Source organism: Diadema antillarum, unplaced genomic scaffold (assembly GCF_040938485.1).
Source record: "Diadema antillarum isolate AM-2024a unplaced genomic scaffold, OU_Dant_1.0 scf00000074, whole genome shotgun sequence".
NCBI classification, from domain to species: domain Eukaryota; kingdom Metazoa; phylum Echinodermata; class Echinoidea; order Diadematoida; family Diadematidae; genus Diadema; species Diadema antillarum.
In genome coordinates, this window is record NW_027270963.1 from 583,698 (window position 1) to 601,675 (window position 17,978).

General features: G+C 39.1%; 1 protein-coding gene across 1 annotated transcript in view; it reads left to right on the plus strand.

The window, feature by feature from the left end:
• LOC139717308 (uncharacterized) overlaps positions 1-17,978 on the plus strand; it is a 59,477-nt gene that overhangs the window by 28,291 nt on the left and 13,208 nt on the right. Inside the window, exons 3-6 of the mRNA XM_071628799.1 lie at positions 4,839-4,928; positions 5,988-6,314; positions 7,530-7,769; positions 8,655-8,800. Of these exons, the coding sequence (XP_071484900.1) occupies positions 4,839-4,928; positions 5,988-6,314; positions 7,530-7,769; positions 8,655-8,800 (803 nt within the window). The remainder of the gene's footprint in view (positions 1-4,838; positions 4,929-5,987; positions 6,315-7,529; positions 7,770-8,654; positions 8,801-17,978) is intronic.

Here is a 17,978-nt window from a genome sequence, read left to right on the forward strand (position 1 = left end):
GAAGACACCAGGAATGTTTTAGGACAGCGCGGAGCCGATGCGGATCTAAATATGCAAGTGTCCGGAACCGATGCGGAAATTTTGTGATCCAGACTCGAAAATGTCGACACTTTCCGCGAGCGTCATGCCAATGAAACGCAAAATGAGCAAGAAGGGAGGCGAGGCCCCCATGCAAATATCCCTATCACAGGCACACCTTTCGTCTGGTGATGAAGAACAGTTAAATCTAGGGAATTTCCGGTCCCAGAAGGCAAAGAAGAAAGTAGTAGAGACTGTGCCAAAAGCAACCAGAAAGAAGTGAAATCAGTCCCCCTAACTTCCTAGTAAGGTTATGTTGATTTGATCTTTTCAGAAATTATTATTTTTTTTTTATCTGAGTGACTTTCCTGGTTCCTATTACTTACTATGGTACATTTTCCTTTATGTTGTTTTCGTATTTTATTTGCAAACAAACTAGGTTGTCCCATGTGACAGCCCAGCTGAAAAATCACAAAAGTAGGTGGAAGTACACTCAGAAAAAAAGCAAAAATTTTTTGGCTAAATGTTAATGTATTATATAAACATGTTGTTATTCATACGTAAATGCTTTCTAATAATACAACATATTAGAACAAAAGACAAATTCATCACACTAAAAAGCATGAATTCAATTGCAAAGATATACCTGTGGTCTCATTACAATGTAATATCTTTGAAGCCCAAAATAACGAAAGCTAAAGATAATGGAGGAAAATGAAGAATTTTCTGTCAAACCAAAATTCAAGTGAAATGAGAGAAAAAGCCATAAATGATGAACTCGAAAAAGTGTTAAATTTCTGTCTTTTTTTTTTTTTTTGCTGAGTGTATATATTAAAGTACACATTAAGCATCACAAATCATTTCAGAAATATTCTTTACCTGAATGATTTTCGTAGTTGTTATTACCTAATAATTTTATCTTCTTTTTTTTTGTTTTAGTTGCAAATAAACTCGATAGTCCAATTTGACAGCCCAGCTGAACCCCCCCCCCCCAAAAAAAAGAGTAAAATTAAAGTAGGTTAAAAATATTTCCCCATTTTTACACGTTATTTACAATAGGCTAGTAAGCTGTAAGCATGGAAAAAAAACTTCTCGGACTCGAATCATTGCAAAATGTTCAGAAGTGATCAAAATAAGAGAGATTTAGAGATGCACAAGGGTAAAAATCAGAGAAAGAAAAACAAATTTAATGATTAGGATCATTTTGGCATGCTCTGCAGAAGTATCAGACAAGACATGTATATATTTCACGATGAATAAAGCACAGGTCTAAAAAAAGGAATAAAGAATATATATATATATATATATATATATATATATATATATATATATATATAAGTAACAAAACTGCAACAAAGTTCAGGCTGTATTCACCAACGGTTTATTTCTTGTGAAGAAATAAACCGTTGGTGAATACAGCACGAACTTTGTTGCAGTTTTGTTACTTATCTTTTAATCTTGCCAATACGTGGACTACCTTATCAACATATATATATATATATATATATATATATATATATATATATATACATATATATGTATACACATTTACATATTTTTGTATATTTTATATATATATATATATATATATATATGGTTCAAAAATTTTGCGAATATCATCCATGTGACTGTAGGCAGAGAAAAGATTGTTCTCCCAGATGAGACAAATAAAAAAAAAAAATGAGTCGTCAGCCGACATGCAGACAATCCTATTCTTCGACTTTTGGTGGTAACATTTATAAAATAATATTGACCAATCATATTAATATAATATCAGCAGCTACTGCGTCAGCGCCAAATTCATACCTTTCCATTTTCCTGGTATTGTCCGCAGTTTGTCCGCATGCCTAACTTGTGTTGTCCGGAAGGCATCCTGATTGTCCGCGTTCATTCCTGGTGTAATCCTAGATGTTTCCGCGCTCCCCGGCTACGATTAGCATATTCCGAGGTATTTCGCGCTCTTCCGGAGTGATTCCTAGGAATGTCCGCAGTCAGTCCGCGGACAGTCCGCGGACAGTCCGCGGACAGTCCTAGGAATGTCCCAGGACAAGCCGATTCACAAAGTTATTCCGCGTCTGTCGCGGACAGGATGCCGAAATGACAACATTTGCTTCCGCAACCCTTCCGGGGCTTGTCCGCGCCCAAGTGGACGTCCGCCCTAAGCTGTAATGCTTTGCGTCGAAAATATGGTAGACACTTAGCATATCTGCTCTTTGATATTAACATATAATTTGGTATATTAGATAATATCAATTGCCGCCCAGAGGACTGAATCGGTGCAGGACTTGCTGACATACAAATTTCATCTTACAATTTTGCCCCAGCTCTGCGGATGTAGTCATCATGCTACAGAAAATCTCGCGTGGAAATTGGGAGAAGGAGTTGGGGGGGGGGGGTGCCATGTAGGTGATTGCTCTGTGAAAGATTAATGCGTGGCGTGCATGGTGTTGTTGGCCGACACACGTGAACCTGTCACAAGAGTTCATCTTCCTTGTGAGTCGCGCCACGGGCCATAAGTTCGTACGTGTCGCCGGCCACTGACTTCCGCGGCTGCTGCTGTCAAGCGCCAATATAAAGCGATTCACTGGACAGCAGCTTCCGCGTGTAGCGCGAACCTTACGGCGTATTACGATAACGACCAGAACAGATGACCCGCCCGCGAGCCAGATTTAGAATCCTGCCTATACATGAAAATAGCAGTCCATTTATATTTCCAGATGGTTATATTTAGCCGCCAAGGACGGCTTGATATACGAGAGTTTTTAAACTTGGGCACTTTATGGGCTCTGCTGGCGAAAATATGCCTGGAATTAGCCGAATGCAACCGCACTTTTTCACTGAAGCGACCATACGTCCATAAAGGACTACGAACGTATCACAGTGAGCCTACAGAAACTGTGTGAAGAAATTTTATGACGCGGTACTAAATGTCATCGTCTTGTATTGTGTCATGTTGCTTGTAGATGTGCGTCTTCAACTGTTTAATTGAAACCAGCTGAGGGCAGCATTATTCGCATCTGTTCAAATCAATTTTTATTCTTCAATGTGTTACCGCGGGAAGAAAGTTCACTTTACAAAACTAAGTATGTTGTCTGGACCAGTTTTATATTAGAAAACGGATCACTGTAGTTGAATCTCGTGTCTGAATTTCAACCCTAATCAGCGGGCAAGACATGGTAACTGGACGTGGTTTTTTTTTTCCTATTTAAAAAATATATATATCCTTCCCAATTTGCAGGTACATTTTTAGCAACAGACTTATCTACTTAGATTGTTATACAGAGTTTAACGCGAGGTTTTTAATGTTCGGCAGATCTGTAGGAATGAGAATGAATAGTCCTGTACAAAGCACGATGTCGGTTCACCAAAATATTCATACCGTCATAACGACTCATTTTATCCTCATATTGCCGGGCGTATGGTAGTGACTTCACCCAATCAACATATTCATCAAGATACAAACTTCCGAAGAATGAAAGCATCAATGACTTGCCCCTTCTCCGTTTCCTTTCTCAATTTCTTTTCTTCCTCTCTCCATCTCCCCTCTCTTTCTCTCTCCATCAATCTATCAATCTACACACACACACACACACACACACACACACACTCATATATATATATATATATATATATATATATATGATTATATATATATATAATATATGATTATATATATATAATATATATATATAACATTATCTTTCTCACATCATTCAATCATCAAGGCTGTCCGACCTGTCCGATGAAGATGTGAACTTATCCGGAACAAACCTTTGCTTCTTGGAAGAGTCAAGGGAAAGGGGTGTTATTATGGCAGTAAATGTTTGAACCGGAAAGGCCGGGGGATTAGTATGGGGTAAAAATAGCGGTCGTTTTTGTTTGGCCAAGACAGGCTGGACGAGAGATGACAGGATGTCCGCCTTTGCACGCCGGCCATGTCGGCGGTGTTTCAACCGGCACCAGTGACCGTTGATTACTCGCATTCCAAATAAACTATCTGCGCCACTCGTCATCATGTATTAAAAACTAAAAAACTACCGTTCACTGTGTGACCCCGATATGATTAGAGGTAGCTTGTCACACAAACACACGCACACACACACACACACACACACACACACACAAGGAGGCATATATATATATATATATATATATATATAACGATAGATAATAGACGCATGCATGAAAGTGGCACGACATTTAAAAATGTTTAATAAGTGTTTCAAGGGATAGACTTGACATATACGGTTTTCGTGGCCACACACGTGAACGTAACAAATTGGCGGACTCACGGCCTTCATCAGCAAACACTTACATGACTTAACGTCATTTAACATGCTTGTACCAAACGCTTCCATTGTATAGCGACGTTTATTGACAAATTAGCGTGCATGTAACTGCGGTGGATTTGATTATGTTAATCATTATGACGGGAACAGACGTCATGATTTCGCTGATTTCATATGAAAATGCAACACTAGATAGTCAGTGGACCTGGAATGGTTAAAATGATCTTACAACAATAGCACAAGATGTTCTAAAAGCAGCTTATGCAATTACTGCAGAAGAATTGCGTGTAACTTTAATTTATGAATCATTGTAAATTGATACTAGCAAAGCTAGTTTCTTGGAAAGCTTTGTTCAGATCCTCGAACAAATTCATCTTACACATTCATCTCAAGTCTGCTTAAAGGTCTTTATGTATGAAAACAAAATGAAGTCGCATGATTTTAGTCCATTTCTCCTCTAAACTTAGCATTCACTGCTCAGTCCCACGTACTCTTCGATTCATTGGATTTTTTTTTTCAAATTTCTCTCAGAAATCGACTCGCAGGATGAGGAGTCGACCTCAGCTGCCAGGGATGCCGACATTGATGAATCGACCTCGACGTCCAGCTCGCCATCATACAGTATGTTGAAGTAGATCCCTCGATTCTACCTACAAGTTGTCCATAAGCTGTTTTGACAGTCCTAATTTCTACAAGGCCTGAAATAAAGTTCCTGTGATTCAGAGTTGATTTTATCGCTACCATGCACTGTCGTATTTATCTAGTATATTACCATCGTTATTGTTGTTGTGGTGGTATATGGCAGTAGGCCTAATAGCAGCAGCAGCAGCAGTAGTAATAGTATAGATGGCTTGTAGTAGTTGTGTAATCTGTAATGTGATCGTCTCTATTGTCGTCGCAGCTATCTGAGTTTTATCATTCCTTCAAGATCGATAATTGTATATTTTAGGGCTTAGTGATTTGGTGTGATCTAGGATCATTAATCCCAAGTTTACCGCAGTATCACGTTAAGATTAAGAAATGAAATTGATCAATGAAAAATCATTTACCATGGCGTTCAGTAATTCCTTCGAAATAGCCAACTTGTCACATGACTGTGGATCTTTCTGACTAACACTTCTCTCTCTTTTACCCCCAACAAAAGAACAACAACAACAAGTTCACTTTATAACTAAGTTATCCTGTTCACTCGAACTTATATTGTGTCGGTGACATATTCAGAGTGGAACAATGGGAATAAGTATATACTTTAGGACAGAGTAGAATATTCAAGAACAAATAAAGAGCTTTTCACAATCATGTACAGGAACCCCTGACAATCAAACTATGGGAATAACCTTGATGTTTATCAACATTTTTCATAGTGAGTACTTTTGAATTAGTTGTTTAATCCACGACACTTCAATCAATTCAAGCAAGAGTTCTCACGTAGTGTTTGTCATCATGATAATTTGTCTGCATTGACATAGAATCTCACTCTTTTTCTCGTGTTTTCAAACATGGCTTTCAAATCGGATAACTCTCTCCCTATAGTATATATCTCCTGTATTTTTCTGTGTTTTTTGTATTTGTTTGCTGCTGTTGTCGTTGTTTTCGCATAAGTATCTGGTTCATTACTCCTCTAGTTAATTCCTTCACACCATTCACCACTCACAGTGACTGTTTGATGCTTGAATACAGGCAGTAGCTGGTACGGCTTCCTCGAGCTCGATCCGAACAAGCCTTCGGCAGCGAACCTCGGCTTCGAGCTCGTCGAGAGCACGGACAACGACCTCTTGGCCGCATTCAGAGGCGACGACGATACCGGGGACGAGGTTGAGTACGATGGCGAAAGGAGGGAATGCGAGCCGGAGAGGAAAAGACGCTCGGAGGGGAGGTCAAGTGAAACCGACGGCAGGGAGGCGGTAGTGACCTCGTCATTCTCTGTCCCAGAGTTTGCCGGAGTCGGGACTGGGTCAGAAAAGGATGACGTCATTCGTCACCAGTGGCAATTAGCGACGTCATCAGGTATGGTTTGTGACGTCAATCTTTATGAGAAGCATTAAAAAAGGAAAGTCCGGTAGCCATAAAATCTTTCCTCAAAGATATCATGTAGGAATGTTTCTGGTATATATCGAGGGGCCTTGTGTAAATAGAAGAAAAGGTCAGGTTGTGAACAAATGGATAGCGTCGGATATATGTCGGTACAAACCGGCCTGCTGACAGTTAATGAGGCTAGATACCGCCTCTGTCATAGCCGAGATATTTACTGAGGGAGAAAGATCGTGCAGAGAGAAGGTCACTGTTATCTACATGTCTAGGGGATGATCGGTATTAAAACCAAGGATCGGGTAGATATCTTTTCTTTTCATCATCTCTTGATATTCCCCGAAAGAAAGACGCTCAGCTGTCTAGAGATGTCTTCCGTGTTGCTTTGATGGTTGTTCGTTTTTATTCATCAATGAACAATTTTGAGTTTGTTTTCTTTCTGAGGCATGTTTATTTCGACTTCTGTCGAATAATTTTTTGTAAGGGCAATGTGTGCAGGAAATCACCTTTCATTCATAGTCCAATAGCCTATCCAACACCCAGCTCTGCTCGCAGTTGCTCACATTGTATAATGATGAATTGTCAATATGATGTGATATCTTGTCACTTTCCTGCAGTTTGCTTCCCTTAGAACAGATAAATCTGACTCAATTTTGTGTAATCATGTGTATTTCGATGTTTATTTTCAGTTCCATTTTTGTGGGAAATAAAATGAATACTATTAATTTGTGGATTCCTTCAGTGATCACGTACAAAAAGTACGAACACGCACAAAATGATAGCCATCCACAATTCTTATTCTATAAGAGAAGCGTCAAGAGACTAAGACACGGTGACCCCGAAACATGATGGCACAAGAATCCTGATATGATTAGAAAGATTTATGATGTCATGTCAAAAATAAAAATGAGAAACGGGAATAAAATTGCACAAAAAATGGTTGAACTTGATGTAAATGCATTTGAGTTCTAAACTCAATATCCATCTCTTATCTCTTCAATTTAAAATTCAAACCCACAATTTTACGAATGAAAAGAAACAGTAAAACTGTCTGTGTTTTGGAGAATTGAAGAAAGAAGGGATATCTTTCATGATTCGAATCATGTGATACATGTAGTATATCGTGAAAGTAAGAATGGACACTGTTGAGGTCCTTTAATCGACTTTAAACAATCACTTTTCTGCGATGATCAGCTTCTTCTGCATCAGCACCGCCTCCACGCCGTCTCTACAACACGCCCGTCGTCATTGACAACGGTTCAGAGGTGATAAAGGCCGGGCTCGCCGACGGTTCCACTCCTTCCGTGACCATGCCTGCAATGGTCGGTCGACTCAAAGAGGACATCGAGAGCTTCCGTCAACGCTCCAATGTATACGTTGGCGGCGCACTTTCGAAGAAGTATGGACTGGTGTGCGTCAACCATCCTATGTCAGGTATCACCACAATTTTAACTATTTCATTTTTTTGTCTGACAGAAGAAAATCGAAAAAAGGAAGAAAAATAGAGGAATGTCTCTCTCCTTATATCATCATCAGACCCGTGCTTGTCTTGAGTATGGTTGTAATGAGGTCACGTGGAATTATGATTTGATCTATCTGTCTATGTATCTATTTATGATATTTGTAGTATAAGTAGCAGGATAGTTATGATAATACCTGTAATGATAATGATAATGATTATATTACATATGCGCGCGAGCACACACACACACACACACACACACACACACACACACACTTAGATATGTACATATCTTGCATGTGTGATACATTATGTCTACCAGACTTCTATTCATAAATCAATATTGCAATTGCAATCCAGGATCAGAGAAGACTTCTATTCTTGAGTATGAGTCAAGCAGGCATTGACGACACATGCGTCACAGCATAATCAGGACATCAACTTTAGCTTAAAGAAAACATTCGTCTCTTTGGTTGATTTATGGTGAGATCCATTCAAGGCCGTGATTTCCACGATAAAAATAATACCATGGAGTAATCCACACTTTCCATAATGTACACGTTTGTTGCTTTTATCAGATTATGAAAATTAGAATAAAATTACTGTATACAATACGGTATACACTTAAAATGCATCGATACATTGACAGTAAAATGATAATGCTTGAAGTATGATATTGCTCTAGTAACTTGTTTCAAGAAAGAAGCTATCACTTTAATTTCAATTTCAATGATTTAAATGTAATTCAGCTTCTTGAGCTAGCACTCGTTCGGTCTTGCGTACTTTGATGGGTTCATGTTAACTTTTCTTTATGCCATGTAATATTCTACATCACTTTCACTTGCGCAATGTCGCAGATGGGCTGGTGGACAGCTGGCCGGATCTGGAGAAGGTCTGGGATCACGTGATCAGGGAGGAGCTAAACGTCTCGTGGGAGGAACACCCGATCTTATTGACGGAAATCGCCTCGGCTCCACGAAGGCAGAGGGAGAAGATGCTGGAGGTGACAATGATAATTTGACCTTTGACTCCAACGTTCATTATTAAAAGAAAACCCATTTTGAGGAGGAGTATTCAAATTGGCAACGCTGTCCTAGAAGCTGCAATACTAAGATTTATTTATCTATTTATTTATTTATTCGTTTATTATTTGTTTGTTTATTTATTTATTTGTTTATTTATTCAATTTTTATTTATCTATTTACTTATTTATTTATTTATTCATTTATTCATTTATTTATTCATTGTAATTTCTCGCATGTACTCGCATCACTCCATGTTTTTTCAAGTTCCTTACTTGCAAAAGAAGAATTACCTCGCATGTACAGCGCATTCATTTCATGAACATTTCAATGGTCAATAGGACCGTCCAAATTTGCTCTTAAATGGGCAAAGTCTCTGCAACGACCAGTTTGCTGTCATATAATATGCAGATGGTTCTATGAATTTGCCTGGCTATTTGGTCCTTTCTTGTGCAGTACTCGCAGTTGCAGAGATTCCTGCATGGCAGGTCAATATGGGGACAGGTCACATGACTTGAAGTAACAGGCGGTGATGTGTGTATTCTGTGTATGAGAAATAAATATTATTTTTGCTCTTCTTCCTTCTCCTCTGTTCTCCACCTGGTCTCATCTTTCCTGTCTCGGGGTAGGGTTTTTTTTTTCCTGGCTGTATAATCATGTTCTTCTAATTGTGTATTAATTTCCTCCTTTATCGATGAGTATCCTGTGACTTAATAATCCTTCAAGGCCTTTGCCATTTATCGGTCTTTCTCGGTCGCTTTCTTAATGTGTGTTGTACCGTATGTGGGCACGCTGTGGCATAGTGGATTCCAGTGCCGTATATAAAGAGAGTCTGGCCAACTCGGTTTTCGGCTTATGAGATTTGAAGCCTGTGATTGGTCAAGCTGGTCCCATTATCTACAGGCGCCATGTCGTCACCAAAGTCAATTACGCGGGCGAGAGCATAGCTCACACGCAGTGCCCATTGTTCGTTTCGCGCAGCTACGCGCTAATATTGCTTGCCTTTAGGACGTCCCCAATATTGGTCACGGTGCAGTGGGGATAATAATTGTCATTGCCGTTGTCTGCTTTATTGAAGTAATAATAATAATAATAGTGAGACTCTTGTAGAGCGCACATTTCTACCTAAAAAAGATACTCAAGGCGCTATAGAACAGAGTACATATTGTGTCACGTTACAACAGTATCACAGAAAATAATAAGACAATAAACCAACAAACAATATATACGTACACATACATTACATACAGGCATACAATATTGTCAATTCAAATTAAAAATATACGTCTTGAGATTCTTTTTGAAACTATCAATGGAAGATGCTTCTCTAAGAGATTTTGGTAGGCCATTCCATAGTTTTGGGCCCATATATGAAAAAGCCCGATCCCCCCAATTATGCTTGATTCGAGGTACCTGTAATTTTAGCGAGTTTGATGAACGTAGATTACGTGGTGGTTGGTGAAGATGAAGAGTATTTTGAAGGTAGACAGGGGCAAATTTGCGCAATGTACGGTAAACAAGAAGAAGAATCTTGAAGTTAATACGTTTTTCTACAGGAAGCCAGTGTAGGGACCGAAGTATTGGGGTAATATGCACAGTTTTCTTCTTGAAAGTGAGTAATCTAGCGGCACAATTCTGAAGACGTTGCAGTTTACTGAGTTCTTTTTGTGGAAGACTGCAAAACAGAGAATTGCAGAAATCTAGACGAGACGAAATAAGAGCATGCATCAGTTTTTCTGCTACTGATCTAGTTAAATCTCCGAATTGAGCCCAGGTTACGCAAATGAAATCTTACAGATTGGGATACATATGAAATGTGGTCTTTGAATGTCAGATTTGCATCATAAACAACACCAAGATTACGAACTTTGTTCGAAGGCTTGATATTACTATTGCCGATTCTAACAAAACATGTATCAGAATTCACCTTAGACAACATCTGTTTGGATCCTATCAGAATAAATTCTGACTTACTGTCATTAAATTTGAGACCATTTCTTTCCATCCATGCCTTAACATCATCAATACATAATTCCAATCGTTTTACAGCTTCAGTGAGTTCAGTCCTGGTTGGTGAAAAGGATACAAATATTTGTATATCATCTGCATAACAGTGATACTGAATGTCGTGTCTTTCAAAAATGTGTCTAATCCTTGAAAGATATAGTGAGAATAGAAGTGGTCCACCTACAGACCCTTGCGGGACTCCGCAAGTAAGTGCAGCCGGATCAGAGTTACTGTCATTGATCTTAACATATTGTGAACGGCTGGCAAGGTAAGATTGAAACCACTCTAATGCAAGTCCTGTGACACCGACAGATCTGAGTGTCTGGGTGAGAATGGAATGGTCAACAGTATCAAAAGCTGCCGACATATCAAGTAAAACAACAGCATTGATATTCCCAGCATCCATTTGTCTCAAACATTGATCAGTTAGGTCAGTAAGTAATGTCTCTACACTATGATCAGGGCGATACGCTGATTGGTGGCTATCAAGAAAATCATTCTCCTGCAAGTAGTCTCGTAGGCGTGAAAAGGAAACACGTTCCATAACTTTGCTAACAAATGGCAGGTTTGAAATTGGTCGATAATTGTTTAACATGTTCTTATCTAAATGAGGTCTTTTGAGGGTTGGAAATATCACCGCTGTTTTCAATTCATTTGGCACAACACCTGCTGCAAAACTGCCATTTATTATGCTCGTAATGGCAGGGGCAGTCACTGATACACATTTTTTAATCAGATCCGTACAAAAAGGGTCTAATTCACATGACTTATTTGGAGACTTCATAATCATATTCTTAACCTCAGTTACAGACGTTGGATTTAGTGAGTCTAATTTTGAAGTAGTTGCAACTTCAGCTTCACTTTTAACCACACTGACACATGGTAAGGATAAGCGTATATTCGCTATCTTATCAACGAAAAACCGATTAAACTCGTTAGCCAACTCTTTGTCAGAATCATGCTCAGAGGGGATTTTTGTTTTCTGCCGAGAAGAAGGTATACACGAAAGATATTTTGATATCTTATCTAACTGAAGATTCGGCATGCCTTCCTGCGCAGCATGGCGTTGCGCAAAATAACCTGTCACAAGTGTAATGACGCACCGCTTTCCGACAGATCCAAAAGGAAGGAAAAAGTGGGAAATCGGAGTGCGACGAGAAAGCAGATCCAAAAGGAAGGAAAAAGTGGGAATCAGAGTGCGGCCAGAAAACTGGTAAGCGAGTAGCAACTCGTTTCTGTTCCAGGCGAGATTCATTTTACAGGTCAAAGGATCAATGTCAGGAAAATGTTGAAATTCTACTATCTACAGGTGTGATCTATTGTTGAAATATAATTACACAGTTCCTTCGTACCTTGGGGATTACCCAATGCTCAGTATTTACAGTAAATAGTTTGTCCAATATTTACAGTATTTGCATGCCACCATTACTCCACAATGACACGTACGGAAAGATTTTGGCTAAGATGGTCAAAGGTCAAGTGAAATACTAACATGACTGGATTTTCCCCATATTTTTAAAATGACCGATCAAAGTATTGTCATAAGAATATATTGGTCAAAGTGAAAATGCTCAAATTCCTTAATGTTTGCTCAGTCAACGAGTCTTTAACAATAAAAGTCCATCCATTCACACCTAGTTTAAGGAAAGTAAACACTCGACGCATTGAATTTTGTGACAAACATGGCATTTTTTTTTCTGCCAAGTATGTGAAACTGTCGTATAACATTGTAGAGACGTACTCAGACCTGTTAAGAGAACAATGTAATCTGGCGGAGGTATACCAGTCGCCATTAGGACATTTTCATTTTTTTTAATTACTTACTTCATATCTATTCAATGATCTAGCCATGTAATTCTAATTTGGTGCGGATTTCACCGAGGATATCCCTCATAATGTAATCCAGGTAAATATACTGTCTTGTGCTTTACAGTTCAATTTCAGGTCTTTCTCTTTGAATTATTTTAAAACAATTTGAAATCATTTTACCTACCTTAATACGCACTTATCGACGACGTTGTCATGTTGTACATTGTACATAGGTGTATTCATTTTGAATTACTAGTAGGCCTTCATGTCAGTTTCATACATATGGGAGTAAAAAGCCCCCCAAGCGCACGCGCTAAAACCATAAGCGCACTGTACGCTGGATAACGACATGGCGTCCAATTTATGAGTTGGCCAGACTCTCTTTATATGATGATGATGATGACAGGCCCGTAGCCAGGATTTTTCAAGGGGGGGTGCGGTCACTAAAAAAACGGACCTTCGGTACCAATACCAATGATGACACACACACACACACACACACACACACACACACACAATTATATACCGGGTGTCCCAAAAAAAGGGGAACGGTGGATTTTCAGTACCTTGCGTTCTAAAAGTGATATATTTTTCGACAACATTAGAAAGAGCATCTTCCGCAGAAGACCATGGTACCAAAATCATTAAATTTGGTTCAGTACTTTTTATTCTACGCCAATTTATGTAAATGCAGTCATTTTCAATTTTTTGCGACTTATGAGATAATAATTTGGGTGCGACACGCGTTCCATACGGTGAATTGTGTAAGCTCGTTGATCCATGTCAACAAAAGATAACGCTTTCATATTGGGAGCGCGCGCGCACACACACACACACACACACACACACACACACACATACACACTGTTTTTTCCTGGCCCGTGCCCAATGTAAAAGCTGTATCTTTTGTTGACATGGATCACCGAACTTACACAATATTCACCGTATGGATCGCGTATCGCACTCAAATTATCATCTCATAAGTCGCAAAGATCCGGCGAAATTTGAAAATTACTGCATTTTCAGAAATTGGCGTAGAATAAAAAGTACTGAACCAAATTTAATGATTTTGGTATCATTGTCTTCTGCGGAAAATGCTCTTTCTCATGATGTCAAAAAAATTTTCACTTTTAGAAAGCAAGGTACTGAAAATCCACCGTTCCGCTTTTTTTGGGTCACCCGGTATATATATATATATATATATATATTCTTTGGACGACCGAACTACAAAAGTTGTATAAGAATTTGCGCGCGAAGCGCGCCGCAAATTGTGAATTTTGACTGTTTTAATGACGTTTTAAAGTCTCGAGGAAATTTGTATTTTTGTCTGTTGCATGCAATCGCGTTACGGTATTTCATCTAGGAAATAGTACACTGTTAGAACGCTGTGTAAAATTTCGTTGTTTAAAATATTGTTGTTTAAAATTCTAAACAATGTTGTTTAAATATAGAAAATTGGAGCTTGATTGCCTTAAACAGCGGTTGTTTAAAAAGAATTCGGAATGATTGTCCAAACAATTAAACAACGTTGTTTAGAAATTGATGGGCAAAAGTCATGTGATAGTCATGAACCAATCAGCGGGCCTGCATGTATCCTTTTCGTCGCAATCGATCGCCGCCGGGCGGCCACCGCTCCTCACACACACACATACATCACACGTTTATGTACGTATAGCTACAGTATACAGTAGCGCATAGCGCGGCTATTCATCATGATGGACGGCGGTGACGATGACTGCAATGCAGCTATATCATGGAGTCACGAACATTCTCAGCAAATGGGGTCTAGCTATAGAAGAACTTTGCCAGTCATTCCAAGGTATTTATTTATTTAACTGATAGTTATATATCGCTTCATGCCCATCTGTAATTTGCATGATGTATGAAGCTAGTCACGGCTCACGCTTTGGGTTCTTGGCCGGGCTGCGCTACGCCTCGCCTTCATGCATGTAATGTAGATCTAACAAACTGTTAATGTTTAAGTTAGGTCGTCTGTACCGGTACCTACATTATGTTTTTCAACCAACTCGTGCTTGTATAAACACTTGCATAATTCAATCCTTACATACATTTTCAAAACTTCAGATAAAATACGAATTTCTTTTACAGAAACTAATCATCTAAATCAGCGTACGGAATATTCCCATTGTTGACACAGTACAGTAGCCTATTCGTTGTACAGTATTCTAAGTTGTAACAGGCACCGTATCTCATCATGCACAATTATAGGCGCAGTGTCCGAGTTCGATGATGTAGAAATCTAACATTCAAGTTAGTTTAATAGGCATAGGGTCTAACGTGACGGTTAGGGCCTAGCTAGGTAATGCTAGGGCCTAGTCAAGGGCTAGGGCCTATATTTTAGACTGCTAATACCGTGCTAACTAAGTTCAATTACACAATGACCTGTCTCGATCATTTCCTACCTCATAATTTAGAACTTATGCCATGGTCGGCTGTATGATAGCCCTATACGACCACCCTCTTGTAATAAACCGACCGTGTATTAATTGGCGCACTGAACGCATAGTACGCACTTCACTGCACGCAAAGCACATAAAAATGGATTGGCTTTGACTGTTGATGAGGATGGTGTGGGAAAACGCGAAAATTCACCGTTCATTAACAAAGTTAATGGTTTTAATCAAGGGCAAAATTTTGAATGAATATTTTCACTGAATCATAATGTAATGTCTATGGAAGTTTCTAAAAAGCTTCGTACAACACGGTGTTCACAACTCGGTTTGCGTGCATTGTCAATGCAAAAACAGCGGTCGATCTCAATAAGGAGCGTTACCGCGGGGAGCCTCGCAAGTTCGACGGCGATATTTTTGCACTGAAACTTCGAATTGAAAAGGGAACAAAGGCATTTGATAGCCTATATAGCTCTGGATTTTCTCAATCACGTAGGTCAAGTTTTTTGCATGAATTTCAGTGTTAAATATTCTTATCAAGCAAATAAACATTAGGCGGTCGATGAGTAGTAGGTCCAACCGTACAATTACTGTAAACATAACGAACCCCCTAAAATCCAATACTAAAATGCAAGTTAAGTTCTGCTACTTTTGCTGGAGCAATTCATTCTTTACTGAGCATCATTGCCATCAATGATGTTCGATGAATTAAGGTCTACGTAAGCTTCCAGTAGAAAAAAGAAAGGCCTAGAACCCCTATAGAAAATGAAGATAAAGACAGAAAACAGATTGTGGTGTTTTTAACGCACAATATAGTCTATGCACCACACGTAAACTTAATGCCTGTAGTAATAATATACCACCTTAGTAGAGTTCTATTTGTTTCGTGTAGGTAGGTGGTTTGGAACCAATTTTTGGCACTTTTGTCACTTTCGAATAAGTTTCTATGCAAAGATTAGGAGCTTTCTTCTCAGTCTGTCAAGATTTCCATGCCAAACGAAGCACATTGTGCAAATTCACTCAAACTTGTGAGAAAAATGTTTATAATGAACATTTTTGCAGAAGCTAATGATCATGCATAATTCACTCCATCATTTATGTTTTTGTTATTAACTTGAGTATTATAATTTTTTTCCCCATTTGGTTTATAGCATTCTTTCTGGGCCACCCTTAATATGATTACAAATGCAATCTTGTTCCCTAATTTGTACAGATCAAGCAAGACTTCAGCCAGGAGATCATGGCTGAAGACAGGATGTTTGCAGCATGGCCATGTATGCTGACAAAATACTCTAGTATGGGGAATCAAGATGTCCATCGTAGCAAACGCTGCTTCTTCGTCACACGGGTGACACCGCTGGCCTTTCCCAAGGTACATTTTAAATAGTATTGCTCTGTGTAGAGATTCTAATCTACAGCCCCAGTACTACCCTTTCCTTTTTTGCATTTGAGTTGAGGTGAATTTATTAACAACATTAACAAAATACTTACAGTATGTACATGACTATAAAAACAAAAATTGTTAGACCGAGAAATTCATTTAATGCTTGTTAATTAATTTCTAAGACTTTTGCAAAAACCTGCAAAAACTGAAGTGGATCTGTAATTTCAAAGCCAATATCAAAGAGATCACCCGGGCTCTTGATGACTCTTCTTTGTCCATCATTCAACTTGCATGTCATGTTCCCGTATTTGGTTTTGTTGCCGATTCGACATCATGAGCTTCCTTGGCATTTATCATGCACTGATCGAGTGACACATTGCATGCCTTTAGATCTTCATTGATGTACACACTTTTCATGTTCTCTTTTCCTTTCAGACTAGAATGCCCAGAATACAGTTTGTTCCTTTTGTTTGCAATAAAGTGGACTTTGATCTGCCTGCTCTTTCCTTCTTGCCTTTTCCCCAAGCTGATGACAAGATCATGGAGATGAGATGTCCTCTTTCCAAATGTCTAAGCCAACTTCCTTGGCAACATTTGACTCGCCCTCAGTAAGTTCTTCCTCTGTCTCCTCAGCCCCCTCTGGCAGGCCAGTCAGGCAGAGATTGTCCCTCCTTAGCTCATGTTGGACCTCGTCCTGCTGGAACTGAATCCTCAAGAGATGACATGTGGATTCAGAACATCTTTAATTGTGCTCATACAAGCTTCTTTCGCTCCTTGTATTACATGCGGTAGTGCAGCTTTAATGACTGTAAATACAGCTTGGACAATTATTTGGGAGAGGCTGTCTCCTGCCCCTCTCTCACATTATAGCACCCCACGGCCACACAGTTCATGTACCCTGAAACTTCTGGACGGTTTGTCCTTGCCTCCTTCATCTACCATTCCCCTTTTCTTCTCCACTGCCTGATCAACTCACATGATAATCAAGCTTTTGTCATTATAGGATAACATTAACAGAGAAGTCTTTTATGAACTATTAAAATTTTTGCATTCTTTCTCCTACTACTTGGAATAAAAATCACTGGACCTTGAACATCCCTTGCTCTTGCTAATCTAATTAAGATATATGCATATTAACTGATCTTGCTTTATGCAATGCCAGAATATGACATGAACCTCCTGCAAAAGCCCAAATGTCATTCATATTGCAATAGTCTTTGTTAAGCACTTAACAGTAGTTCAAGATTATTCTTATTAAGGCACTGGCTGTCAACACCATTCAACATTCTTTCATCCAAGTTCATGGTAACTCTGATTGCTGCTTTGTAGAATAGCATGATGATTATTACAGCATTATAATTCTAATGCTTGGCCTTACAAGTTTGGCTCTACTAATCCACAATTACTTGCCCGTCTTGGTAGTAAATGCCGTTGCCAGAATCAGTCCCTCATTCAAAATGTGTAGTATTTTCTACAATACCCTCCAAACAACTTTAAAACTGCCCCTCCCCCCCCCCCCCCCCACACACACACACACACATACACACA